The 26,687-nt window shown below is 55.8% G+C and overlaps 2 protein-coding genes across 8 annotated transcripts in view; both read right to left on the bottom strand.

The window, feature by feature from the left end:
* On the bottom strand, positions 1-26,183 carry ZDHHC18 (zinc finger DHHC-type palmitoyltransferase 18). Of its 7 annotated transcripts, none has more exons than XM_040979647.1 (10): positions 25,861-26,183; positions 22,260-22,420; positions 11,931-12,080; positions 10,676-10,813; positions 10,542-10,590; positions 9,426-9,528; positions 8,167-8,279; positions 7,476-7,575; positions 5,450-5,527; positions 7-95 (listed from the first exon to the last, which is right to left on the bottom strand). In XM_040979647.1, the coding sequence occupies exons 1-9, from the start codon at positions 26,166-26,168 to the stop codon at positions 5,486-5,488; spliced, it is 1,164 nt and encodes a 387-aa protein (XP_040835581.1). In that variant the 5' UTR covers positions 26,169-26,183; the 3' UTR covers positions 7-95; positions 5,450-5,485. The 7 variants fall into 7 exon arrangements, with proteins under 7 accessions (XP_040835577.1, XP_040835581.1, XP_040835582.1 ...); XM_040979648.1 differs by lacking the exon at positions 7-95 and adding an exon at positions 2,953-2,971; XM_040979645.1 differs by lacking the exon at positions 7-95 and adding an exon at positions 4,202-4,748.
* Positions 24,530-26,687, bottom strand: part of PIGV (phosphatidylinositol glycan anchor biosynthesis class V) — a 34,372-nt gene continuing 32,214 nt past the window's right edge. The window contains exon 8 of the mRNA XM_040979638.1: positions 24,530-24,541. The gene's annotated coding sequence lies outside the window, so the exon portion shown is untranslated. The remainder of the gene's footprint in view (positions 24,542-26,687) is intronic.

The raw sequence follows: 26,687 nt of genomic DNA, 5'->3' as shown, positions 1-26,687 counted from the left end.
AGCTTGCTCTGTCAGAGCTGGGAAGCAGGCCACCTGGGTGCTCCGTCCAGTTTGGTCCCCCAGGGGTGACGCCAGCAACCTGGGGAGAGACAAGGCTGTGGAAAGGGAGGTGATGGTGACACATACAATTTTGTTTTACGGGGCAGCAATCGTAGCTGAATGATGCCTCCCCCAGCCTGTCTCTACAGAAGTTCCTGTGTCCCTTCCCCTGGACCATGGCCCCAGCTCTGACCACGACAGAGGTGTCAGAGCAGGAGACTCCTGTTCTCTGTTGCCAATATTCTCTCCCTGTCTGCCAGGTCCCCATCCTCAAGTTTCATCAAGTTTTTTTTTTTAAGATCTATTTACTTTTATTATAAAGGCCAATCAGATTTACAGATAAGAGACAGAAAGATCTTCCATCCACTGGTTCACTCCCCAAGTGGCTGCAACAGCCAGAGCCAATCTGATCAGAAGCCAGGAGCCAGAAGCATCTTCCAGGTCTCCCATATAGATACAGGGTACCAAGGTTTGGGCCATCTTGACTGTTTTCCAAAGCCACAGCAGGGATGGGAAGTGGAGCAGCTGGGACATAAACCAGCGCTCATATGGGATCCTGGTGCTTGCAAGGTGAGGATTTAGCCATGGTGCTGAGCCCTGACTGAGTTTTTTACCTTGGCATTGAGCCTAGCAGGGTGGGTGTCTACTTATCTGCCCTGCCCGTAGTCGAAGCTTAGATGGGACTCAGGGGTGCGGTTCTCCAGCCTGGGACTCAGCCAGCTTAATCCCTGAGTCGGGACCATTTCACAGGCCTTTGTTTGGACCAGTTCCTCTTGTGCCTGCACATTCACCTGGGCCAGAACTTACAGGGCCAAGGATGACATCTGCCTCTCTGCTGCAAGATAAAGGAAGGATGTGTTTGGGCCAGCACTTCAGGCTTTCCAAGGAACCGGAAGGGCTTTTAGCTTTGACATCCTGACTACTCTTAGATAGGAACAGCAATGCAGAAGACACTGCCAGGACCAAGCTCACGTACCGATTCAGCCAGAGGATCTGGGGTGCAACTCCCAGGGGTTTGTTTTTTTTTTTTCTTTCTCCCCTTTGGATTTTGTAGTTCTCTCCCAGTTATTCATGGTGCACATGTATTATTATGCTGTGAGAGACAGAACAGCCTAGCATTCAGGCAAATCAGAGTGCGTGAATGTTATTCTTACGAACTGCGTGGTGTTGGCCAAGTGGCTTAACCTCTGTGAGCCTCAGGTCCTAACAGTGCAGCATGGGGCTTCTTGTGATTTTCAACGAATTAGCACTTAACAACTTCTGTGTGAGCCAGCCCAGCCAGCTCTAGAAACATACATACATAAAGTACTACCATAGAACTGGGTGCTGGGAGCAAGGACAGGTACAAACCCGGCTATACCAAATCCCAGGCCCAGCTGAGTGTCCGCAGGGATGGCGAGGGGGCAGTTGGCCCACAGCCTTCCCTCTTGGTGTATGGTCAGGCGCACTCAGCATCCTTCTCTCCCTGTGACGTGGCAGGCTCTGGGCTCGCAGGGAATCTACCTATGTGCTAGTCAGCCAGCCTGGAGGGGAAAGCTAGACAAATCCCAGGACACAGAGACTCTGGAAGGCAGGGCCTAAGAATTGTGGGGTTTGGGAGCACCTTCTGAATCCAAGGGGGCAGTTTCTTCTTAGCACTTCAGCCAGGAGATCCGCTGCAGACCAGGAACTGCCCATCTCAGCACATGCCCGAGTAAGGCCAAAGGGATCCCTCTCACTTCTCCTCCTGCGCGGCTGAAGGTCAGGGATGTCTGACACCTTCTACCCGCTCTAGCCTGTTGCTCCTGACTCAGTTCCTGTCTCAGGCACCTCCCTTTGCCTCTAGGCGTCCATTTCCCAAGCCCAGGAGCCCGGGCAGGCAGGAGGCAGCAGGCCCTAGCAGGGCACTGAGCTTCACTGTCAGCTGCCTGAGTCAGCATGCAAGAGCTGGGGCTGCAGCCCAAAGGGGCTTTCCTCATCTGCCTGTTGCCTCTGCACACTTGGACAGAGGAGCCAGCCTGGCAGCAGGCTCTGGGTTCCCGGACTCAGGGTTAAGCGGTCCTTTCCGCCAACAGTAACATGATTTGAAGGGTTGGAACGCTGAGAAGGCAGCACCCAGCTGCTGTGGACCTCCACAAAGAGAACACAGGTGGGCACTGGCTGCAGGCGCCAGGAAGCCACATTTCACATCAGTGTCCCTAGATTTGGGTCCTGGATCCATTTACAGACCAGTTTCTTACTAATGTGCACCCTGGGAAGCAGCAGAGATGGTCCCTGCCCCTGTCAGTCAAGACTGAGTTCCTGGTCTCTGACTTCAGCCTAGAGAAATGACCAGCAGATGGAAGATTCTCATTCTCTCCTTTTAAGATTTATTTTTTTAAAAAGATTTATTTAGGGCCCGGCGCGGTGGCGCAAGTGGTTAAGTCCTCGCCTTGCACGCCCGGGATCCCATATGGGCGCCGGTTCTAATCCCGGCAGCCCCGCTTCCCTTCCAGCTCCCTGCCTGTGGCCTGGGAAAGCAGTCGAGGACGGCCCAAAGCTTTGGGACCCTGCACCCGCGTGGGAGACCCGGAAGAGGCTCCTGGCTTCGGATCGGCATAGTATCGGCCCGTTGCGGCTCACTTGGGGAGTGAATCATCGGATGGAAGATCTTCCTCTCTGTCTCTCCTCTCTGTATATCCGCCTTTCCAATAAAAAATAATAAAAATAAATCTTTAAAAAAAAAAAAAAAAAAAGATTTATTTATTTATTGGAAAGTCAGATGTACAGAGAGGAGGAGAAACAGAGAGGAAGATTTTCCGTCCGATGATTCACTCCCCAAGTGAGCGCAACGGCAGATGCTACGCCAATCCAAAGCCAGGATCCAGGAACTTCTTCCGGGTCTCCCACACGGGTGCATGGTCCCAAAGCTTTGGGCCGTCCTCGACTGCTTTCCCAGGCCACAAGCAGGGAGCTGGATGGGAAGTGGAGCTTCTGGCATTAGAACCAGCGCCCATATGGGATCCCGGTGCGTTCAAGGCGAGGACTTTAGCCGCTAGGCCACGCCACTGGGCCACGCCGCTGGGCCCTATTTTATTTTATTTTTTTTATTGCAAAGTCAGATAAACAGAGAGGAGGAGAGACAGAGAGGAAGATCTTCTGTCTGTTGATTCACTCCCCAAGTGGCCACAACAGCTGGAAGCTGAGCCAATCCGAAGCCAGGAGCCCAAAGCATCTTCTGGGTCTCCCATGTGGGTGCAGGGTCCCAAGGCTTTGGGCTGTCCTCCTCTGCTTTCCTAGGCCACATGCAGGGAGCTGGATGGGAAATGAGGCTACCGAGATTAGAACTGGAGCCATATAGGATCCTGGGGCGTGTAAGGTGAGGACTTTAGCTGCTAGGCTACTGCACAAGGCCGTATCCCTGTTAATTATAAGAGCTCACTCCAGTAGCTGTCTTGGGGAAGGTGTGTTAAATTTCTTCTAAGTCAATCAGCTGTTTCTGAATCTTTCTCTTCTCAAGACACTGCTGTATCCCACATCTAAACCAGGCCAGTAGAGGAGACAGTGAAGCACTTATGGAGGGAATGGGATGAGATCAGAGTGTGGGACTGTACCCTGGCTCTGCCATAAGGCCCCGGGCAGGTCCCTTCCTGCCTCTGGGACTGTTTCTCCATCAGCATGAGGGGGCTGGCCCCAATTATCTCAGCCCCTGCCACGAACAGGAGTCTTTAGGATTCCCTGAGACCGCATCCTGCCACAGCTATGCTCATCCGTGTGTGTGTGTGTGTGTGTGTGTGTGTGTGCAAATGAGTCAGGTGTTCTGGAGAGAGCTTGGGTTCCAATCCTAGATTTGCTGCTTTGCCAGCTGGGTAACTTGGGCAGCCCCTGTAATCCCAAAGCTTTACTTCCTCCCCTCCTGGGTAAAAAGATGAGAAAACAGACTAAAGACAGATGCCTGACAAGCCCTTACTAGATGGCAGGGGTCATTTTTTAGCTCTTGGTGTGGGTGTGGGTGTGTCTTTTCATGTGGGACAGTGTCACTGGAGAGAAAGAAGGTTCCACAGAGGGCTACCCTGGTTCAGGCTGTGACAGTTCTAGACTGCAGGAGGAACAGCGGTCAGTGAAGGCTTAGAGACCTCCAGAGTTGGGAGCTGAATGCAGGTCCGCCCCCACCCCACCCCAAGGTAGCACCACACAGTCAGGCTATGGCAAGAATGGGGGAATCTTTATTTGGTTGTACAAGGTACAGGACAGCAGGAGAGGCCCCTCGTGTGGGCGCAGCCCGTTTTCCTGGGCCAGGCCCAGTTTCCTTTAGTGCCTCCAAAAACTTGGGTTTGTGCAGAGTTCACTCAGTCCCTCAGAGTCTGGAAAGAGCAAAGGGTACAAGCGCCCTCCTCGCAGCCTGCCCGCTCCGGGGCGGAGGGCGTGGGAACAGCGTCAAGCCCTTCGTGCTTAGAACAGTCACCAAACTTGTTCAGCAGCGTCGGCAACCACCACCACCCAGATGGCAGACCTGCTGGGCTTGACCACGGCCGTGCCTGGGGGAGGGGGGCCAGGCTATAGGGCAGGAAGGAGAGATTCCTAGAGTCTTGCTGCCTCACCTGGCTGGGGAGGGGGAGTGAGGCGGAGGAAGGAGGGAGGCTCAGCGGAGTATGGCACTGTGCTGCCGCAGTCTTATGGCTTTCAACACTCCACTGGCATGGAGGGGGAGCAGGGGCAAAGAGGCTGGCTCCTGGTCCCTGTGCGGAGCCCTAAAGAGCACACAGGTAGGGCAGGTGGGCGGGGGGAGGGCAGACCCTGTAGGCACAGATGGTGGCAGACGGGCCACAGGTTAGGCAGGTGGAGGTGCCGGGGGCCTGGCTCCTCCCAGGCCACTCCTGGAGAGGCAGAGAGCAGCAGTCCTCAGGAGTTCCTTAAGCCCTCGCACACACTGCACACACCGGATGTTCTGGGCAGGATGGCAGAGGAGGAGAAGAGAAAGGGTTAGCAGGGCTGGGAGGATAGGGGTGGCCTGCAGGACCCCACGTGGTGCGGGACAGAGGCTGTCACAGCACCTGTCGTTCCCCTGGGGAAAGACCAAGGCTCGGGAAGCAGGCAGTGAAGCAAGAGAAAAAACAGGCAGGTGAGAGAAAGCCGGGCAGGGGCAGAAAGCCAGGAGAGCTGTGTTAGTGACCGACGGCCCTAGAGCAGGACAGCACACCTCATGGCAGCCTCCCCTCCCCTCCCAGCGTGAGAGCTGCTCTGTGCAAAGCTACCTCCTAGTACAGACCGGGCAGGGCCTCTACCCCAGGCCCTCCTGCTCAGCAGGGAGCCTGGAGCCCTACCACCATCCAGCACACACACACCACACACCAGACAGATGGATGAACTCCGTGGCAAGGCATGCGATGAGAATGAGATGGCGTGTGAGGGGAGTGGGCAGTGCTGGCTGATGGGGGCGATATGGTCTTACCAGCTAACCCTCTGCAAAGAGGCCTGTTAGCTCCCCTCAGGCTGTGCAGGAGATGGCAAAATCCTGACAGGTGTCTTCCTGGGGGAGATACCAGAGAGGTGGGCCCAGGTTATGAGTCATCTGGCCAGGCCCTGCCGCCCAGGCAGGGTGGTGGCCGGGGAGACTGTGGCTTCCACAGAATCTAGAGTTTCCAATGACAGTGGACAGGCAGCGAGGGAAGGAAGTGGCAATCTCCAAGCCCCTGAGGCAAGGAAAGGTGGAGGGGACAGGGTGGCCTTTTGTTAGGGCTCTGGGTCACCCCCACTTCCCCATTCCACGCTGTCCGCTAGCCGCAGTCAGCTGCCTCCTATGTCTCCCCATATTTGAAAGAACTTAGGGCTGCCAGCAGGGGCCTCAGCAAAGAGAGCAAACATAAACCAAACCAAAGCAAATCAACTCTTCAAAACCAAAGTTTTATTACAAGCAGGAACAAAGGATACTGGCTGAACTAAGAGGCCCATGGGAGCCCCTCCCTCTGGCTGGCTCCCTCCCTGTTCCCAGGGCCCTGGGGTGGGGCAAAGCTGCTTCTCCCACAGCAGGCCCCTCTGTGGCTGCCACTGCCCAGCTGTGACCTGGAAGCTTCTGCAGCAAGGCAGGGCAAGGGCCAGTGACTTCCTACGTCATTTTCCAAGGCTTCAGGCTCCCAGAAGGGTGAAGAGGGGTGCTTTCGGTACAATTCTCTGCCTACTGGATGGGAAACTACAGCTCCCACCACAGGGACGGCCTGCATTCCTGGCCCAGACTGGGACCCTTCCCCACTCGCCTCTAGGCCCACCCTGCTGCTTCTCTTGTCTTTTCCTCGGGATGGACCCCCCCCCCGTTGGCACAAACACATCCTGTCCTCCAGTCTCTGGCACTGGGTCCCAGACTACAGAGCATGGGAGAGGGCGTGTGGTTTACAGAACAGCAGCCATCACCCCACCTACCCACCCGCCCACTTGCCCGCCTGTCTGGGCAGATCCCAGCTGGACGCCTGACTTGAGGCTGGGGGCCACGGGTAGCCCGATCCCAGGGGTCTCTTAGGACCAGTTACTCCCTGTCTCCATGGCTCAGGGGGTGGGGCAGCCAGGGAATATGGGAGCCAGTCACACTTGTACAAGGGCACATGTGACCAAATGCGCACATACACATACGCACACATACGCCCCTTCTTTCACAGCCAGGTCTCCTATAATAAATTACGACAACCAGCCAGCCTTCCGACAAGCCTTTGCCTGGCACTACAGTGATAGCCATATAACTAACTGTCTTATCCTTCCACTTAAAAATGCTATGTAGAAAAAGCTTTATAAAATTGTGCAAAATACCCAGCATTAGTAAACCCATTTCAAGTATTGCCAGTAAGAATATAAACTACCCTGCCCGAGTCCTTACTTAGGTGGGAAGTGTGGGGGTCAGGAGGTAATGGCTGGGGTCCCTTAAGAAAGTCCCCCCTTGGATGGGAGGGTGTACAGAGGGTGAAGTTTTGGGTGTCCACTGGGCTTTCTGTGACACACGCTGTCTCCTGGCCCCCCAACCCTGTTCCCTCCACGGAACCCCAGCACTATTCCTACTGGTCAATTCCATACCAGGAGAAATGAGCACCCGTGAGGAGAAGTGAGTGCAGGAGCCCCTAACCACAGCAGCTCCCGGGGGAAGGGAGGGGGCTTCCTGCCCTGCAGTCCTGCATCACCAGAGGCCCAAGCAGTGCCCCCCACTGGGAGGCCTCACGCTCAGTCTGCACCCTCACTCACACAGGCAGGGACTTGGCATGGTCCCCTCGGCAGCGGGAACCTGGACTTGGGGAGCAGAGGGTACAGCCACAGCAGTTGGAGGAAAGCCACGCGGGGCAGGAAATAAATACAAAATGACTTGAGTCTCTGGCAGCTCTGCTTCTCTTGGATGGAATGGGAAGGGTCCCGGCAGGTGTGGAGCGCGGGTGAGTGCGGAGGAGTGGACAGACCAGCATGTGGCAAGTACTGAGCCCCTCTCAGGGGTGGCCTCCTACCATGCGGGCATCAGGCTTGGCTCTGCAGGCTGGCTCATCACTTCTGACGGGCGAGGGCAACACGGTGTCCGGCTGCACAAATCCCCTCCGGTCAATCAGGCTTCCAAAACACAAGAGGGCAAGGCACAGGTGAGCTCACAGACCCCAGGGGCTGGAAGGCAAAGCTTGCCTCCCTAGACCCAGTTCTAGAAAGGTCAAGGAAAGGGGAGCTGCTCTCCACTTGGCAGCTCCAAACCCTCCCCTTCTGGAAGGCTTCTCTCTGACCGCTCGCCAGCTGGCTTTTGGCCACAGAATTGATTCACAGATAAATCAATTCAAACTGGCCCACCTGCCTGTCTGCCAAACCAGGCTGCAGGTACACAGGGAGAGATATGGAGATAGTGAGACTCCCACTGTGCCTTCCCGCCTCAAGAAGAGTGACAGGAACACTGGGCCGGGGAAGGGAAGGGAGCAGAGGGCACCCGTGTGGGCAGGTTTGGCCCCAGCAATGCAATTCCTGTTCTGGAGCTCTGGCGCCCCCTGGTGTCAGGATGGACAGGGAGTTACTCACAGGGCTCCCTTCTGCTCAGAGAGGGTCAAGCTCTCCTCCCACCCACCCATGCCGGAATGGGTATCCCTGTAAATAACCAACACCCTCTGAGCAGCATGGCCTCAGCGGGCACTGGGACCGCTCGGGCAGCCCCCGGCTCACCTGGGGGGTAGGGGGCCACAGAGCACAGCACAGCAGTTGGTGATAATACTTTTATGGCTGTAGGGGTTGACAGAGGCCTCACCGCCCCTCTTGCTGGACCACGAGCCTTTGATCTGCAAAAAACAGAGGTCTGCTCAGGTGCCTTCTTTGAAAGCGTCCCCTTTCTAGAAGGAAGTTCTGAGGACAGGGCAGGCCAGATAATTCTAAAGGGATTCTGGCTAGACTACCGGAGGGACAGGTCTCTAACACAGGTCATTCACTGAGGGGGTGGTGGGGTGGGCAGCAGTCATCCGGAGCTCTCAGTCAGGACAGGGCCAGAAAACAACACCTTTTTGTTGTTGTTGACTCTCTTCTTCTCTGGCTGGCCACCCAAGGCGGAGGCTCATTAACAGGTGTGCACCAGGCTGGGAGCCCTGGCCTCGCCGTTCTGGAGCAGCATAGCCCTGACTGGGTCCCTCACTGGACCGTGAGACGGGGAGTGACACCACCCTCAGCTGAAGTGCCAGCAGGTCAGAGGCCATCATGCCCGTCTCCAGCCAGGGGACGTCGGCTACCCACGAAGGCTCCGAGGAGTGTGGACAAGACCAGGCTGACTGGAAGCCAGAATGTCCTTGAGTGATTTGACCGCGACACTCCTTTTGGCTTAAGTGCTGGGGAGATCCTGCCGAATGAGCACCCAGGAGATCACTGTGGGGGCCACTGGCTGATGTCACTTCTGTTCCCGGCCATGATCACTCAGCCCATTGTGCCTGTCCTGTGTTTCGCCTCCTTCCAGGAGGCACATTCGGTACATATTGCTGTCGGATGGAGCGTCCCTGACCAGGACCAGGAGCTGAGAAGGATGCGCTCCTTCACCTCAGTGTTCGGAGGACGGGCAGTGAAGGTCAGCTGCGGCCCACGCCTGCTGCCCAACCAAGGCTTGTTGGTTGGTGGACTGCCAGGCAGCGAGCGGGTAAGGGAGGCTCCATGGGTCCTATTGGCCTGTCCTGGCTGACCCCTCCATACGGACGCCCTGAGACAATCCTGCCCTGGCCAAGCAGAAGGAATACCAGGGTGAGGGTGCTGCAGCTTGGCCACATTGGCATCTCAAGTCTCCTGGCGCCGGGCTGTGAGTGCAGGATGATACCCGGCCGAGCTTTGCTGCCACACATCTTTCCAGTGGTCTGCCAGGCAGGACTGCACCTTGGCATCTTTAGGCAAACCCCCTCAGCCCAGCCTCCTCCCTGCCTGAGCCCCAGGGCTGCCCCCGCTGTACTCACATCTTCATTAGTCGTCAGGTTGGAGGCGACGAGGTATGTGTGAAACCCTGAGAGGCCCAGGATGGACCAGATGGAGAAGAAGCAAATGACCAGCTCCAGCACGATGAGCGCCGTCAAGGACCAGATCAGAGGCAGGGCCGGCTGGGGGCTACCTTCTCACTTATCCCTTGCAGAGCTAGTCCCTGGGGAGCGGACACTTAGGGGTCCTCAGGAAGGCTTGGAAGCTGCTCTCAAGAGCAAGGCTTGGCCAGGGAGATGGACGGCAGAAGGCACTGAAGGGCCGACACAGCTTCCGGCATGACAGAGTCCAAGGAGCTTGGGGCCATAAGGGACAGGCTCTCAGACCGGAGCAATAGCCTAGTAGCTAAATCCTCATCTTGTATGTACCAGTTCGTATCCTGGTTGTTCCACTTCCCTTCCAGTTCCCTGTTGGGGGCCTGAGAAAGCAATTAAGGATGGCTTAAAGCCTTGGAACCCTGCACCCATGTGTGAGACCCGGAAGAAGCTTCTGGCCTTGGATTGGCTTAGCTTTGGCCTTGTGACTACTTGGGGAGTGAACCAATGGGTGAAAGATCTCTTTGTCTCTCCTACTCTCTGTATATCTGCCTTTCCAATAAAATAATAATAATAAAAAAATTAAAGATTTCCCATCTGCTGATTCACTCCCCAAGTGGCTGCAATGGTTGGAAGCTGAGCTGATCTGAAGCCAGGAGCCAGGAGCTTCTTCCAGGTCTCCCATGCAGGTGCAGAGTCCTAGGGCTTTGGGCTGTCCTTGATTGCTTTCCCAGGCCACAAGCAGGGAGCTGGATGGGAAGCGGGGCTGTTGGGATATGAACCAATGCCCATATGGGATCCTGCTGCTTGTAAGGTGAGGACTTTAGCCACTAGGCTACTGTACCGAGCCCTAAAATAAACAAATAAATAAAGCTCTCTTCCAGGGCCCTAAAGGCAGGGGGGCACCTCCGCTGAGAGCGCTCAGCCAGCCCAGCCCACCCAGGCCCACTCAGGATCAGCCCTGGCTTGGGTGACAACTGTGCCACTCCTTCCTGTGATGTGGGAGCTGCCTCTGAGAGGGGCCCTGGTTCCCCAGGGTGTCTAGAAGCCAACAAAGGATATCTGGCAGGTGTCTCCTTCAAAGTGGAGAGGAAGTTGCTTCGCTGAGAGCCTGGGGAGAAAGGCGCAGGCAAGCATGTAGCTCAGAGGGGCCGTGACCACAGTCTCCCCAGCTGCTCCCCGCACCCCCAACTCACGTAGCGTCAGGTGGGTGACCACGCAGGCGAAGATGAAGGCCGTCAGGAACGAGAGGGAGAGGATGAACGCGTAGAAGAAGCGGTAGTTCCGTTTCCCCACACAGTTGCCCACCCAGGGGCAGTGATGGTCAAACCGCTCTGGAAAAGGGCGATGGGGTGAGGGTGGGTCAGTGTGGGTCAGGCCTGGGGCCAGCAGCTCTGCCTAAAGGCCACACCCTCACTCCCTGCTCTAGCTGCACAGCCACTTCCTTAAGAAAGTTTTCTTGACCCTAGACTGGGACAGGTCACCCCTTACCTGCCCCTGTCACTTGTGTTTTGCAGTAATGTTTGGTGTGTATTGGCAGGTGTAACTACAGCAAACACACCGGCTGCTTTCCCAGCTCAGCTATACACTCCAGGGGGACAGAAGGAGGCCTGCATGGACCTCCCAACCTGCTGCACCTCCCCCACCCACACTAATTCCTGACTGTAGAACTAGAGGCCCGAGAGGGGCGGAGCCGTTACAGAGCTCAGGGATAGCTGGCATCGCCAGGGCTGAGCTCACACCAGTACTATGACCCTGGGGTGGCGTCACTCCCACCCAGGCTGGTGAGGAAAGTTCCAGAGGAATGTGGGTCACAAGTCCGTTGCAGGCTTTGTGCCAAGGCCAGCACGCTGGCAGGGTGTGGGTGGGACAGAGTCTCAGAGAATGAATGACACCCATTGAGTCACCCACACTGTCATGGGGTGTTCCCATCGCTCTCAGCGCCTGCTGAGCTGGCATGGTGAGCTCACTGTGCACCGTCACCGTGGCTCAGCTCACCTGGACCCTTCCACACAGTCCTGTCCTGGGACCACCCTGGGTCAGCATCCAGCCCTCAAGTATCCTCTTTATGTTAGTGGCTGCAGAGTCTTGTCCCTTACAAGCCCTGACAATCCAATCAAAGACTTATAGAGCTGGCTTGTGGCCCCTGGAGAGTAAATCGAGCATTCTAGCCCAGGCACACCTGGAATATGCTCACCCCAGACTCTGGGTCCTGGGCACCTGGACTCTCCTAGGACCAGGCTGGAGTCTGGAACAGGGCTCATGGCCTGGCTGTGTCCACTGCATCCATCAAAGCTGGGGAGAGGGCACCTGCCAACCCAGAAGCCGCTAACTGCCCTCAGAGCTACTCAGCCAGGGTAAGTCTGCGACAACCTGACGTCCAGGTCAAACACCAACAGGCCCAGCCAGGTCTTGGTCTCTCGGGACCCTGCATTCTCTACCTCCACTCACCCACGCAATTGTCGCAGACGCTGCAGTGGGAGGTCCGGGGTGGCCGGAACATCTTGCAGGTGAAGCAGTATTTGAGTTTCACCATCTGTCCATTGATCATCACCTCCCGCGTCCGAGGGGGCGGCCGGTACGTGGAACTGCCTGTGTTGTCTGAGGAAGAGAAAGATGGGATGCTCAAAGCAGCCAGGCCGGGGGCTCTGGGAAGCGTGAAGGGGAGCTGCGGCTGCCTGGCAGGCCAAAGGCACGGACGGTGAGAGTTGCTACCAGTGACAGACTTCCTACTGGCAGGCTCTGTGCTTGCCTTTATCCACCTGCTGGCCTGCCACAGCCCTCAGGAGAGCTCTTGCAGCAGACCCCAGGAAAGCCTGGAAGGTTGTTGCAGGATATGGGGCTTGGCAGATGGAAACAACCACATCGGGAACATGGGACATCTCTGGGACCCCGGGTCTGATCTCTAACAAAAGTCAGCATGGCTAACAAGCACAGAGGGAAACCAAACCAATGGAATACATGACCCTGGAGTAAGTCTTTTTTTAAAAATGTATTTATTCATTACTTAATTTGAAAGGCATGGCAATAAAAACAGAGACAGAGAGAGAGAGATCTTTCATCCATTGGTTCATTCCCTAAAAGGCTGCAATAGTCAGGGATGGACCCAGCAGCCAGGAACTCTATCTGGGTACAGCAGTAGCTTGACCCACAGTGCCACAAGACCGGCCCCTACTGCATTACAATCTTTCTCACTCTTCTATGTGTTTGAAAATTGTTGATAAAAAGGCATGTAAAAGAAAAAGAAATTCAGGGATAGGTACTGTGGCTCAACAGGCTAATCCTCCATCTGCAGGTGCTGGTATCCCATATGGGTACTGGTTCACATCCCAGCAGCTCCACTTCCCATCCAGCTCCCTGTCTGTGGCCTGGGAAAGCAATCAAGGATGGTCCAAAGCCTTGGGACCCTGCACCCACGTGGGGGATTCGGAAGAGGTTCCAGGCTCCTGGCTTTAGATCAGCTTAGCTCTGGCTATATGGCCACTTAGTGGATGGAAGATCTTTCTTTGTTTCCCCTTCTCTCTGTAAATTTGCCTTTCTGATAGAAGTTGCCTTTGAAAAAAAACAAAACAAAACAAAAAACCAAACAAATGTAGAGTTATAGTGATTTTGAAAGACTGGATATTATAAAAAGATTTATTCACCCAAAATTAATTCAATATAAGTCCAGTGGGAAAGCCCATCAGGTTCTTTCGTGGAAACTGATAAACTTGTTCTAAAAGTCACATGAACAGGCAAAGGACCATGACTGGTCAGATAGCTGCTGAAGAATAAAGCTGGTGGACTCCAACTATCACAGACCTGCTAGGACAGCCTGATGTGGGGACATGGATAAAGATGCTACTGGACAGAAAATCTTCCTCTCTGTCTCTCTTCCTCTCTGTATATCTGCTTTTCCTAATTAATTAATTAATTAATTAAAGAAATAATGGATGAAGGCCAACCACAATGCCTCAGTTGGCTAAATCCTTCCCCCTCAAGCACTGGGATCCCATAAGGGCACCAGTTCATATCCTGGCTGATCCACTTTCCATCCAACTCCCTACTTATGGCAATGGGAGATCAGGCAAGTCCTTGGGTACCTGCACCCATGGGAGACCCAGAAGAAGCTCCTGGATCCTGGCTTCAGATCAGCTCCACTCCAGCTGTTACAGCCAATTGGGAAGTGAAACAACAGATGGAAGATCTTTCTGTCTTTCCTTCTTTCTGCAAATCTGCTATTCCAATAAAAGAAAAATCTATTTTTTTAAAGAGTTCATGGATGAATACATGTGAAGTGAAAACGGCAAAGCTATGTTTACAAAATGCATGGTGTGCTCACTAGCTACGGAATTGTGGGAACAAGCGTCGAGGCGTAGGGGAGGGACAAGGTAACCAAGCGCAGGGCTGAGAATCCCCATTACTTTGTGTAACATCCCAGACTGACACCATCCACACCTTGTCCGCATTACTGCTAAGACTGTTCAGGAAGGCTGAGCAACCTGCCCATGGCCACACAGCCAGGACTCAGAATCAGGGTGTGTGCCCAACTTTTCCAAGTTTGGGTTTGAGCTCATTAGCAAATGTTCAGTGTTAAGATGGTTTGTCCCTTCTTCTTTTAGAAAGATTCACTTATTTGAAGGGCAGAGTAGTTTTAGAAGAGATAAAGATCTATTGGTTCACTCTCCAAACAGCCCTCACAGCCAAGCCTGGAATTCCACCCAGGTCTCCCAGGTGGGTGGCAGGGAGACCCAAGTACTAGAGCATCGACCTGCTGTCTCTCAGGGCGCACACTGGCAGGGAGCTAAGTGGGAAGTGGAGGTGGGACCTTCACACAGGCTGTGGGCTTCTCATGCGGTGGCTGAGCTTGCTGAGCCCCAGGGCACACCCTAAGTTGTCACGGCCTACTACTGTGTAGTGAAGGGATCTGTGCATTGCACTTGATCTTCCTAACTAGGCTGCAGGTTCCTTAAGAACAGGGATGGTGGGACATATGAAGAAGCAAGCAAAGAGGACAGAAGACTAACCCTATCAAGAACAAAAGTCCTGAAGGGCTGACAGAATCTAGAAGTAGCACCCATATAGGAACTGGCACCTACGTTCTTATTTGCAGCTGTTCTCAGGCAGGGTAGAGAGGGAAGGAGCCCTCCCCATTTGAGAACAGCAGGTGGAAATCCTGTTGGAATCCGATCTACTTGCTACTTCACTTCGCCACCCCTGCAGTGTGGAGGAGCCGGCCTGGGCTCACAGAGCTGCAGTGAGAGCGAAGGACAGCTGCAGACACAGCGCCAGTCATGGGAGCCCTGGCCTTGGTCCTGACCAACGACCTCGGGCTCCCAGCTCTCCGCAAAGTGGCTGATGCTGCTCCAAGCCAAACCCCTAATCTGGCTCCACTGGTCCCCTGCCCTGTTTCCTGGCCTGGGACACGGGCTCTGGAGCTGGTCAGACATGCGGCTGTCAACATCCACCCAACCACACACTGCCTGAGTCATCTGACTTCCCTGACTTCCAAAACACAGGCCTGAGAAAAGCCAAACCCTCCTCAGTAAGACCAGCCCACCAGGCACGAGAGCTGAAGCTACACTGGCTGTTGTTATTCCTGAGTTTTGTAAGGAACACTGCACTATGAACCTTCAGAATACAACCCACTGTGAGTGACACGGCCCCTCTTCAGCATGGAGAGAAGTTCCTGGAAGTTCTCTGGTCCCCAAACGTCTTCTCCAGGGAGGAAGGGACCGTCTAGCAGTGTGTTCTGGTCTTGGCAGTCAGCTTCCTGGCTCTCAGCACCCCATGGGAGGAGAGAAACACGGCATACACTGCCAAGAGCCAGGGAGGCTTCTCACCAGAGCCAGGGTGCCACTCAGGAGGTTCCCAAGGCAAACCAGCCCTGCCAATTCTCAGGCCAACACTGGCCAAGCACCAGACTCAGCCTCAGAATCCCCCCGACAGCTCCTCCCCATAGCCAGTGCCAAGGGCAGCTTGCCAAGTGCCTGGAGTGGCTCCTTAAGTTTCCTAAAATAACCTTCAAAGGGGACTGACAGCCCCTGTCTCACTGGATCTCAGAGAATGGGTGCTGTGTGCTGGGCAAGGGGACATAGCTTCCCATTTTACAGATGGGAAACCCAGTTCATTCCAGGTGTAACCTTTGTCTTCTACAGAATTTGTTTGTTCTTTCAAACACTGGGGCTTGCTACATGCATGATACTATTTAAGGCTCTGGAATAACAGATAAGGAACAAATACATACAAAGAAGTCACAGATATTTGCTTTGGGGTAAATATTAAGATGAGACCCGGGACACTGGCATCGCACATTGGAAAAGTACAGCGGGCTCAAGTACTCACTCTGCTTTTAAGTTCAGCTTCCGGCTAATACCCAAGGAGGCAGAAGACGATGCTTTAAACAGCTGGGCTGGCGTGGTGGCTTACCAAGCTAATCCTCTGCAGCTAGAACCTGCACCTAGTCAGCATCCTGTATGGGTGCAGGTTCTAGTACTGGCTGCTCCATTTCCAATTTGGCTCCCAGCTTACGGCCCGGGAAAGCAGGCTTTCCTTGAGGATGGCTCAAGTTCTAGGGTCCCTGTACCCACATGGGAGACCAGAAAGGCAATCCTGGCTCCCAGCTTCAGATCGGCTCAGCTCTGGCTGTTGCGTCTATTTGGGGAGTAAAACAGCAGATGGAGACCTCTCTGCTTCTCCTCATGAGAGAATGCTAGATGAATCCTGTCTCCAGGCTTTAGTCTGGTCCAGCCTTAGACGCCACAGGTGTCTGAGGAATGAACTAGTGAATGCAAGGACACTTTCTGCTCAGCCGGGCTGCTCCTCCAGGAGGAAGCAGACATTGTCATGCTCGCAGGGCCTGCCCACTCCCCCATCCCTTCCAGATGAGAAGCCACAGCCTCCGAGGGCATGGTGGCAAGCGCAGGTGCTCATGCTCATGAGTGACTGTGAGAAGCAAAAGGATCTCCTCTACTTCTTTGTGACTGAGGGGCGGGTCGTGGATCTTCTCAGCCCAGGACAGCCCTGGGGGAGGGCATGCAGTCAGAGCCTGAGTGGCCAGGGCTGTCCCTAAGGAGTCGAAGTGATGGAGGCCCCGAGTGCCCACAGCCTTCTGCAGGGCTACCTGTGGCGGAAACAGCTGTGAGATTGTGGTCTCCTAGATCCCAGGGCCAGCTCCGGTCAGCCACAGGCCTGGAATGGGTCCCTGCCGGAGTCCCATGGCCCAGCAAGCTTAAGAGCCAGAGGAGCAGAGGATGACAGGGTCCAGCAGGAGCCCTGGGAGGCCAGGCCTCCAGGTGCGGGCTCTGCTCAGCCCCATCTCCTTCTGAAACCAGGCCTGGCCTGTGACTGAGGAAGCTGCTCAGCCTCTCTGAGCCCCAGTTACTTTCACCTCTAAAATGGGTAACAATGTCACCCCCTGTGAGGTTTTAGGTAAATTAGACAGGATACACTCTCAAGTTAATGATGACATCTGTACTCAAACAGAGGGGCCTATGTGGGTGAGGGGCAGGAGGGAGCATTCAAGACATCAGGAAACTAAGCTGGGAAATCAGAGGAGGAGGGGGCAAGAGAGTGGAAGGAACCCAGGGCCCAGCGCGACTGGGGACGCTGGGGAGCGACTGGAGGAGCTAAGGAACGACTGGGGGAGCTGGGGAGCCGGGGGCAGGAGGAGGGGAGGAGAATGGGAAGGCAGGCAGGCAGGCCCCACCGCGCAAGCCTGTTCCCAGCAAGGCCTCTTGCCGTTTCCTGGAGTCACACTCGGCAACAATGAGTCATGCGGTCAGTCAACCAGTCTCTGACTCTGTCCAGGGGAAAGTCTTTACTTTCTTTCCTTTTTAATAATTTATTTATTTCAAAGGCACAGTGACAGGGAGAAAGATCTTCCATCTGTTGGTTCACTCCCAAATGGTCCCAATGGCCAGAGCTGGGCCAACACCCTGGCCTGCCATGACGTGTTTTTTTTTAAGATTTATTTTATTTTTAATTGAAAGGCAGAATTACAGAGAGAGAAGGAGAAACAGAAAAAGATCTTCAATCTGCTGCAATAGCCAGAGCTGAGCCTATCCAAAGCCAAGAGCCAGGAGCTTCTTTTGGGTCTCCCATGTGGGTGCAGGGTCCCCAGGCTTTGGGCCATCCTCTGCTGCTTTGCTAGGCCACAAGCAGGGAGCTGAAAGGGAAGTAGAGCAGCTGGGACATGAATTCACACCCATATGAGGTGCTGGCGCCACAAGTGGACACTAGCTTGCTGCACCATAGCACTGATCCCAGTACATCATATTTTTAAAATACTTATTTTAATCTACTTGAAAGCAGAAAGAGAGGAAGGCAGGGAGAGGAAGGGAGAGATGGGGTGGGGAGAGATACCTTGCCTCTCTAGTTCACTGCCCAAATGTCCCCGTCAGCCAGAGCTGGGCCAGGCTGAAGTCAGGAGCCCAGAACTCCATCTGGATCCCTCACATGGGTAGGAGGGGCCCAACGACTTGTAAGCAAAGCAGCCAGGACTCAAACCGGCGCTCTGATAGGAGATGTGGGCATATTAAACAGAGGCTTAATCCATTGAGCTACTACACCCACCCAGAGGCAGAACATAACCATTTTTTGCCACTCAGAGGAAAATTCTGAAGAGGTGAAGGTACAAACAAGGTGGCACGTGGAAAGGGGAAGAATCGCACAGGCTGAACTCAAGTGACTGACATTCGACCCACAATGAACTGGGGTCTCATTCAACCCACAATGAACCGGGGTCTCATTCAAGCCACAATGAACTGGGGTGTCATTCAACCCACAATGAACTGGGTCTTGTCCACATTCTGTGAGTCCGGCAGGGCGGGACAAATGTGGTTCCTGGGACGCAAATGAAGGGAGAGCCTGGGTGTGTGGGGCCCGGGGAAGCAGAGCCAGCCCAGGCAGGGAAAGCAGGAGATCTGCCTTGGGGAGGACACGGGGAGACAGCTAAGCGGGAGTGTGAGCTGTGTGAGCAGCAGCGGGCATGCAGTCCTTGCCTCCCCTGCCAGCTCCAGCTGGGTCTGAGCACTTGGCCGTCACGCAGATTCAGACATTCCCACCCCGTTCTGCAACTCTTTTCCAGATCTTAGATGATGGTGACCCACTGCCCAGGTGTGCCTGTAATGAGTGGTTTCCTAGGGCAGGGGACCACCAGCACCGGCTCGAGAGGGCGGGGCAGTCCTGTGCAGGCTGTGGTGAGCCGGTTACCCCACCGCTGCCTGTTGTTGCAAGGCAGGAACCTAGGCCACAGCACCACACACCTCAGAGTCAGCCCCACCCTTCTAAAACCTCAGTGATCTTTGTCCCTTCTGAGAAAATATGTTCAAATATGTTCCACCTTGCTCAGAAGCCTCCAGGCCACACCCTGAATTCTGACTTCAATTCTGCAGCCAGCATGGTGGCATGGCTGTTTAAGCCCCGCAATGCTGGCATTCTACATGAGCACTGCTTTGAGTCCTGGCTCTTCCACTTCCAATCCAGCTTCCCGCTAATGTGTCTTGGAAAGCTGTAGAAGATGGTTCAAGTGCTTGGTCCTCTGCACACACATGGAAGATTCAGACAGAGGTCTAGGCTCCTGACTTCCACTTGACCAACCCCTGCTGCCGCGGCCATCTGGGAAATCAACCAGCAGATGAAAGATCTTTCTTTTATTTTTTTTTCTTTTTTCTGTTTTTAGATTTATTTATTTGTATTAGAAAGGCAGATATACAGAGAAGGGAGAGACAGAGAGACAAGATTTTCCGTTCAATGATCACTCCCCAAGTGACCACAACGGCTGATGCTGCGCCGATCCAAAGCCAGGAGCCAGGAACTTCCTCCAGGTCTCCCACTCGGGGTGCAGGGTCGCAAGGCTTTGGGCCATCATTGACTGTTTTCCCAGGCCACAAGCAGGGAGCTGGATGGGAAGCAGGACTGCCAGGATTAGAACTCGCGCCCATATGGCGAGGACTTTAGCTGCTAGGCTATCGTGCCAGGCCCTGGGATTCATTCTTTACCTCTCCCTCTTTCCCTTGGTTACAGGAATCAACATAAGGAGGCCTGAGTGGGGGCAGTACATATGGTTTTAGCATCTAGCACCTAGCTGTCAGGGTCTTCATGCAGACTCAGTGTTTTGTTTTTATTTAAGATTGATTCATTTTTATTGGAAAGGCAGATTTGCAGAGAGAGACACAGAGAAAAAGATCTATATACTGGTTCACTCCCCAAGTGGCTACAATAGCTGGAGCTGAGCTGATCTGAAGCCATGAGTCAGGAGCTTCTTATGGGTCTCCCATGCGAATGCAGGGTCCCAAGACTTTGGGCCGTCCTCCATCACTTTCCCAGGCCACAAGCAGGGAGCTCGATGGGAAGTGGAGCAGCCGGGACAGGAACCTGATGCCCATATGGCTCCCGGCGTATGCAAGATGAAGATTCAGAGCCACTGAACCATTATACTGGGCCCAGACTCAGCAGTTCTTCACTCATCAGCCATGTGGCCAGGTTCACTGAGCCACACACTGGGCAACAGAAGGCCAAACACTTGTGTCCATGTCCTCACAGCCCAGCATAAAGGACAGCTCCACAACAGGGACCAGGGAGTATCATGGAGGCTGCAGCTCTGCCACCCTACTCCCATCTCAGGAGACAAGCCTGGAGGTGACACTGTGGCACAACAGGCTAAGCCCCAGCCTGCAATGCTGCATACCCTATGAGCAGTGGTTTGAGTTCTGGCTGCTCTGCTCATATCCAGCTCCCTGGGAAGGCAGGGGAAGGTGGCCCAGACACTTGGACACCTGCCACCCATATGGGGGACCTACTAGGAGCTCTTGGCTCCTGGCTTTAGAATGACCTAGCCCTGGCCACTGCAGCCATCTGGAAAATGAACCAATGAACAGAATGTCAGAATCTCTCTCTCTCTCTCTGTATCCCTATTTAAAATAATCTTAAATATATATATAAAAGAAAGGAAGAAGGGTTGGTGCGATGGTTCAACAGACTCATCCTCCACCCGGTGGTGCCAGCATCCTATATGAGTGCAGGTTCGTGTGCTAGCTGCTCCACTTCCCATCCAGCTCCCTGCTTATAGTCTGGGAAGGCAGTGAAGCATGGCCCAAGTCCTTGGGATCTTGTACCCATGCGGGAGACCCGGTAAAAGCTCCTGGCTCCTGGCTTCGGATTGACTCAGCTCTTATTGTGACCATCTGGGGAGTGAACCAGCAGGTAGATCTTTCACTCTGTCTTCCCCTCTTTCTGTAAATATGCCTTTCAAAAACTAAGATGAATTAATTTTAAAAAATAAAAAAGACAAGACAAAGCCTAGGGGTCTGGGAGGAGAAGTAAGTTACTCGCCCGCTCCCTCCTGGTCGGGCACCTTCACCAGGCTGCTGTGAAGATGTGTGGCATACAGATGTCCAGCACTTAGCACGTAGCCGACTGCTTTCCAGACACGGGGCTTACAGCTGCAGGTATTACAGGCTGAGGAGGACAATAATCCTGCCTTGCGATTAGCCCTGACCTGTGGGGGTTAAGACAGGGACACTGCATGGGATGGGCCCACAAGGCAGAGTGACCAGTGGCCCGAGGTGGAGGGGGCACAAAACTGGTTGAAGGGAAAGGAAGGCACAAAGATGGGCGTGACTGGGCCTGGCCAGAAGAAGGAGACAAGGAACAAAGCTCAAGAAAGTGTGGGGCTGAGCACCAGGGGAAGGCTTTCCGCTGATGGACGTGGCATGGCCCTGGTGTTCACATGCCACCAGCTAGGGGCTCCCCAACCCGTGCATGCAAAAGCCACGGCTAGTCGAGGAAGGAGCCAGCCACGCACCCAACCCCCAAGGTGTGCAAACAGCTGCGTCACTTCTCAGCAGGAAGGAGCCATGGTGCAGCACGCTGGGGGGAAGGTGAACATGTTCCACTCGCAGGGGAAGCCACGGGGCACCTGCCTGGGAGGAACCCAGGCTTAACTGGGGGCCTGGAGCCCTGGTTCTCCCTAGCCCCACACAAGAACTTCCTGCTATCCCCTAACACACCCGTTCTGTGGGTGCATGCAGCCTTCGCTCCTGAAACCCCTCTTCCCAGAGACCTCCCTGGCCACCTTGCAGGAACCAGGTTGCAGCCCTACTCCTACCGCCTCCCTCCCAGCTGCTTCAGGCCTGCGCTCAGAAGTCCCTGCTTTACAAGACCTTCCCTGCCCACCTGTTTAAAGCCACAGCACCCTTCCCAGCCCTCTTCTGTGATAGCCTTACCGTTTCTCCCCACAAGGGGATGTCACCTCCAGCAGGCAGGGATGACTCTCAGTTCTTACTCCTGAACCCAAGAAAGTGGCCAGTATACAGCAGGGGCTCAGTAAGTGCTTGATGAATAAATGAATTAAGTGTGAATGAATGTTAAAGACTAGGGGAACCGGCCATTCTGCCTAGGGTAGACTTCTCATCCTAAATCTTCCACTTACTGTGTGATCTTGTACCAGTCACTTAACCTCTCTGTGCCTCCATTTAATTAAACAGTAAAAGCAGAATCACAACTGACCTTACCTTGCAGGAATCTTAGTGGACTAAATATGTTCTTGCATACAAACAGGACCTGTGTCTCCCAAGTCCATCCCTCATCCCTTTGTCCCCTGCTGGCTGCCTGTGCTTGCTAGCACTTCGGCCCGTGCACTTGCTCTTGTTTATCCCCTGACTCCTCCTTCCCCAGCGGCAGCTCCCACCAGCCTTGCTCACTGCACCATCCCCTGCATCCCACCCACATATGTACAAAGGGTCAGCAGAGAGAACCAGGCCTCCTCCTGAGCCAGGACACTCTGGGTGTGGGGCTCACCGATCTGCTTCTCCAGGGCAGCCGCTTCGCAGACCGTGGCCCGGGGAAGGATGCCAGGGTCGGTGAAACTTGTCTGCAGCAGGCAGCTCATGACGAAGAAGAAGAGGATGGCAGCGATGATGGGGATGGCCAGGGTCAGCTGGCAGGCCAGGAAGGGACAGCTGCAGTAAGAGAGACAGAGGGGGAAACATCAGGAACTTGCCCAAGGGCTGCCTGGAGCACAGGGCAGGTATGACGTCCAATGTTCTTGGACAGTCCATCTCCCTGAGGCAGACACAGCCCTGGGGAGTGCAGCCCCACACTCCTCGTGTCACCAATCATCCTTGCGTCCCCCTCCCCAGCTCAGGACAGGTGTAACCTTCGGGTCCCACACTGAGCTGCAGCCTCACGGTCCTTGCACACAAGAGCCTTAGATGCCTGCTGTGATGCAAGTGACCGTCTCCAGAGGAGCCATCCCCGGCTCAGCTGGCCAGTCACACACCCCACAAACTGTCCCGAGGTCATCTCTGGGCCAGGCAACACCGTCAATCAGCAGGAGTGACGGCTGGGACTTAGATGGATCTGCAAGCTACTGGATGAGATAGACATGTGGACCAGGACTGGCCGCCCGCTCCATCACGGAGGAGGGGTTGGTCTGCAGAAGCTGGCACCTAAGCCAGGGCCCAAAAGAGGGGTCAAGGCAAGGGTTAGGAGACAGCAGGGACGAGCTGCTGCCACTGTCACCCGGGGATGGCATCTTTAAAGCAGCTGTCAGGCCCCTGACCCCAGCTGGCTGGAAGAACATCTCCTCTGCCACCAGGTGGGCTGCCTGCCAGAGTCCCAGGGCTCTGCCCAAGCCCCTTCCTCTACTGCAGACTGCACTGGACACTGGTAGAGGCACAGCCTAGGACGGGGTGGACCCAGCAGGACATGCTGCTGTCCCTCCGCTGTCTACCCCAAGGCCACAGCCATCTTTTCAGAGGGTCATCTTTCTGCTTAAAACTCCCAGTGGTTTTCTGCTGCATAAAACCCAAACTGCCAGCCATAGACTTCTGAGCCAGGCACGATCTGCACCCCACCAAAGGCTTCTCCAGATGGTTCTACGGCATTCTCCTCTTCACACCCTCTCCCCAACTCTCTCCACATACTCTCCCTAGGCCCCCTCCATGGCCCAAGACACTCCACTCTGAATGAGTCTGGCTCCTTCCTCCCGCAGGCCTTTGCACCTGCTGGTCCTTTCCTCGGATGGACCTGCTCGACGCCTTGGTGTGAAGCAGGCCCCCCAGCACTCTGTATTTCCCCCGACAGCATCTCTTAGTGGTTGTTATTTCCTCTCTGTGTGGACTGCCTCTCCCCTACTGGAACCCAACATTCCCCTGAGAGAGGTCACAGTGCTCCCTGGCTCACCCTTCTTGTTGCACATCACACACAGTCATTACGGAGCGCAAGGTTTTCCCTTGGTACCAGACAGAAAAACAGCTGCCATCTTTTTGGCAAGTTTACTGTGTGCCAGACACCTGCCCTTCACGAGTCCGTTATGAACATCTGAAGCCCAAATAGTTAGGCTGGGCTGGGCCCTTGCTCAGCACTTCACATCCACCTTCTCAGCAAACTCTTCCCGCTCCAAAGCCACACCGTCAACTTGACAGGCGAGGCAATGAAAGCTCAGAGAACTCGAAAAATCCTCCAGGGCCACACAGCACAGGGGAGCTCCTGAGCCGGGAACCAGGAGGGCTTGAGCCAGGTCTGACCACCAGCCTCCTGCAATGCCATTCCTTCCCCAGCCAGGGCGGACCTGATGGGGTGTCCCCCTGAGAAGCCAAAGGTAAGCCAGGGTTCCAGGAGCCTATGGACATCTGCCTCCATCACTGGATACCATGGCACCAGGAGGGACCCGTTTCCTTGGAGATCAGAGACCTACAGGGCTATGCTTTGCTCCCCAGATTGGCCCTAAGGACCAGGACCAGCACCAGGACCTCGGTGTCAGCAACCATGTGCACAGTGGGGCAGTGGGGCAGGGGAGGCTGCTTATCGAAGCCCTGGCTTATGAGGGGCAGGGAGGACTCAGGTCTGATGGAGCACCACAGGGGCACTGGCTGGCAACCTGTAGGGAGACCTGGCAACAACAGGACAGGGCAGGATCTCCCCACCTTCCAACAGTGCTCTCAGCACACCAGCTCCCCACGGGAGGGCTCACCCCAGCCCACACCCAGGTGAGCTCTCAGCCCAAACCCAAACTCCCCACCAAAGTCTACTGCCCCAAGAGAGGATGGTCAGAGATCAAAACCCATCCACAGGCTCGCCTCCCACCCAGAAGTCTTGCTTCCTCTCTCACTCGGTCACGGAGAAGCTTCGGTTTCGGAACGGCCCCTCTGGCTCACGGCAGGGCGGGTGGCAAGGACTGACCACAGCTGACCCTGCTTCCTCCTGCCGCAGCCGCAGCCTGCCTGAACGCTGGCCACTGAGGTGGATCTGAAACTCCGCAGGCTGAGGGGTCAGGCTGAGGGGCACCGGCTGCCTCACTTCTGCTCAGAAACCACCCCCCCAAGCCCACGCACCCTGACTCAGAAAGAAAGGGCGGCAGAAAGGTGAAAAAGAGATGAGGTAAGGATGAGGGGGCCTTTGCCTTGCCTCAAGGGGAAAGCAGAGGCAACAGAGGCGGGGACCTCAGGGCTGGCTGGCTGGGTTCTGGGGCAGCCCCCCTGGGGGGCCACATGCTGCTGGGCAGCAATTCTGTGGACCAGAAAGGTCTAGGACTGGACTAAAGAGCCTGTAGACCAGCACCCTTTGGGTTGGATCCTATTCCAGGTGCTCTGTGAGGCCACACCGTGCGGGCGGGATTCGAATTAGGTCTGTAGGTTCTAAAGACAGGGTCCTGCACCACAGTGTCACTAGGAAGCCACCCACACAGCAGCGTGTATGTAGCAGGTGGCTCAAGGTGAGACCATCAGTGGGGTTGGAAATTCCCCACACGGCCAACCCTCCTCCACTCACAACATGGAGACACGAGGGGGCCAATCCAGGTCACTGGGGAGACCACAGAGGTCAACAACTGGGGAGCAAACAGGCCTCCGAAAGCACTTCGGGGTCTTTCTGCAAAAATAACGGGGCACTAACGCTCTTCCTGACACGGCAAACAGGGGATGCAGCGAGGAGATGCCGCCGCTGCCACAGACCAGAAGGCCGTGCAATGAGGACAAGGACAGAGGGGAGGCCACAGAGGCTCAGGAAGATGCGCTTGGGGGTCTAGGATGAGCAGGTGACAGGAAAGCTAGGGTGGGGTGCAGCCAGCCTAAAGGCACAGGGATCCGAAATAGAGTGTGGAAGTGACCTGAAGGCAAGACACCCCGGGACCCGCGGCCTGGAGCCGGGAGCAGAAAGGCTGTTACTGAAAGAAACCAAGGGGGTGCGGCCGCAGAGGGTTTCCCGGGGTGGCGTCCGAGCTCCGGCAGGGCCCGGACCTGTGCGGGCGCACCGGGAAGGCTAGGCGGCTTGCGGGAGGCGCGGGGGGCTGGCAGGCAGAGGCCGGATGCCGCTCCGAGAGGGAAGGGCAGAGCCTGGGGCTGGGGCAGGAGTGCAGCGGGGCGCGGGGATGGGGCGCGCGCCTGAGGCGCGAACTCACTCGAAGACGAAGAAGAGGATGGTGGTGGTGAGGATGAGCAGCAGCGTGAGCGCGAAGACGCCGCCGTGGCCGGCCAGCATGAGGCGGCCGCCGCAATAGAAGCGGTTGCGGCCCGGGAACACCTCCCACTTGCGCCGCGGGCGGCGGCCGAGGCTCCCGCTGCCGCTCCAGCGCGGTGCTGCGGGGGCGACGGATGCGGGCCCGGGGCCCGGGACGGGGGGCGCGGCGGGGCCGGGGCGGTGCGCCCCGGGGGAGGCGGGCGGCGGGGCAGCCCCGGGGCTGATCTGCTGGTACTCGCAGTCCTTCATGCGGCCGGCCGCGGGGAGGCCTCAGCTCCGCGCCCCGCGGGCCGGCCGGGCCGCTCCGGGACCGGGCCGAGCAGCGGCGGTGGCGGCGGCAGCAGCGGCGCTCGCTCGCTCGCTCGCTGGAGGCGGCCCCTCCGCCGCTCCGCCCCGGCGCGCCGCCCGCCGCGGCCTCCCACGGCAGCGCCCCCTCCGCCTGGGCCCGGGATGGCGCCCGGCCGCCCCGCGTCCCAGCCGGCCCCGCTGCCTCCCGCTTCCCTCCAGCACAAAGAAGGGCGGCCCAGGAGCGCTTCAAGCTCTGGCTCGACTTTTCCTAAGCGAGACACGGCTTTGTGAGCCGCTGGCCAGCACCCCGTGCAGACTGGAGAGGGTAGGCGTCGTCGTGTCTCTGAGAACTGCAAGGGCTCGAGCCGGCTCGGGCGTGGGGAGAGCAATGTGCCAGGAGTCCCTGTTTCTGCCTCAAAGGTGGAAGTGCCCACTGGGTAACACACCCTCTCCTCCTTCACCACCCCCCCCCCCGTGTCC

This window comes from Ochotona curzoniae, unplaced genomic scaffold, assembly GCF_017591425.1.
Source record: "Ochotona curzoniae isolate NIBS_2020 unplaced genomic scaffold, NIBS_Ocur_1.0 contig_3255, whole genome shotgun sequence".
Taxonomy (NCBI): domain Eukaryota; kingdom Metazoa; phylum Chordata; class Mammalia; order Lagomorpha; family Ochotonidae; genus Ochotona; species Ochotona curzoniae.
Note: the sequence above shows the minus strand (reverse complement) of the source record. Positions and strands in the feature narration are given on the sequence as shown.

Coding starts and splice junctions, on each gene's coding strand:
- ZDHHC18 (XM_040979642.1), bottom strand. CDS start 26,168: ATGAAGGACTGCGAGTACCAGCAGATCAGCCCCGGGGCTGCCCCGCCG. Junction 9,529..10,541: donor TTGAAGGAGACACCTGCCAG/ATATCCTTTGTT, acceptor GACGGCGCTCAT/CGTGCTGGAGCTGGTCATTT. Junction 4,946..7,475: donor CCAAGCCTGATGCCCGCATG/GTAGGAGGCCAC, acceptor CATCCTGCCCAG/AACATCCGGTGTGTGCAGTG.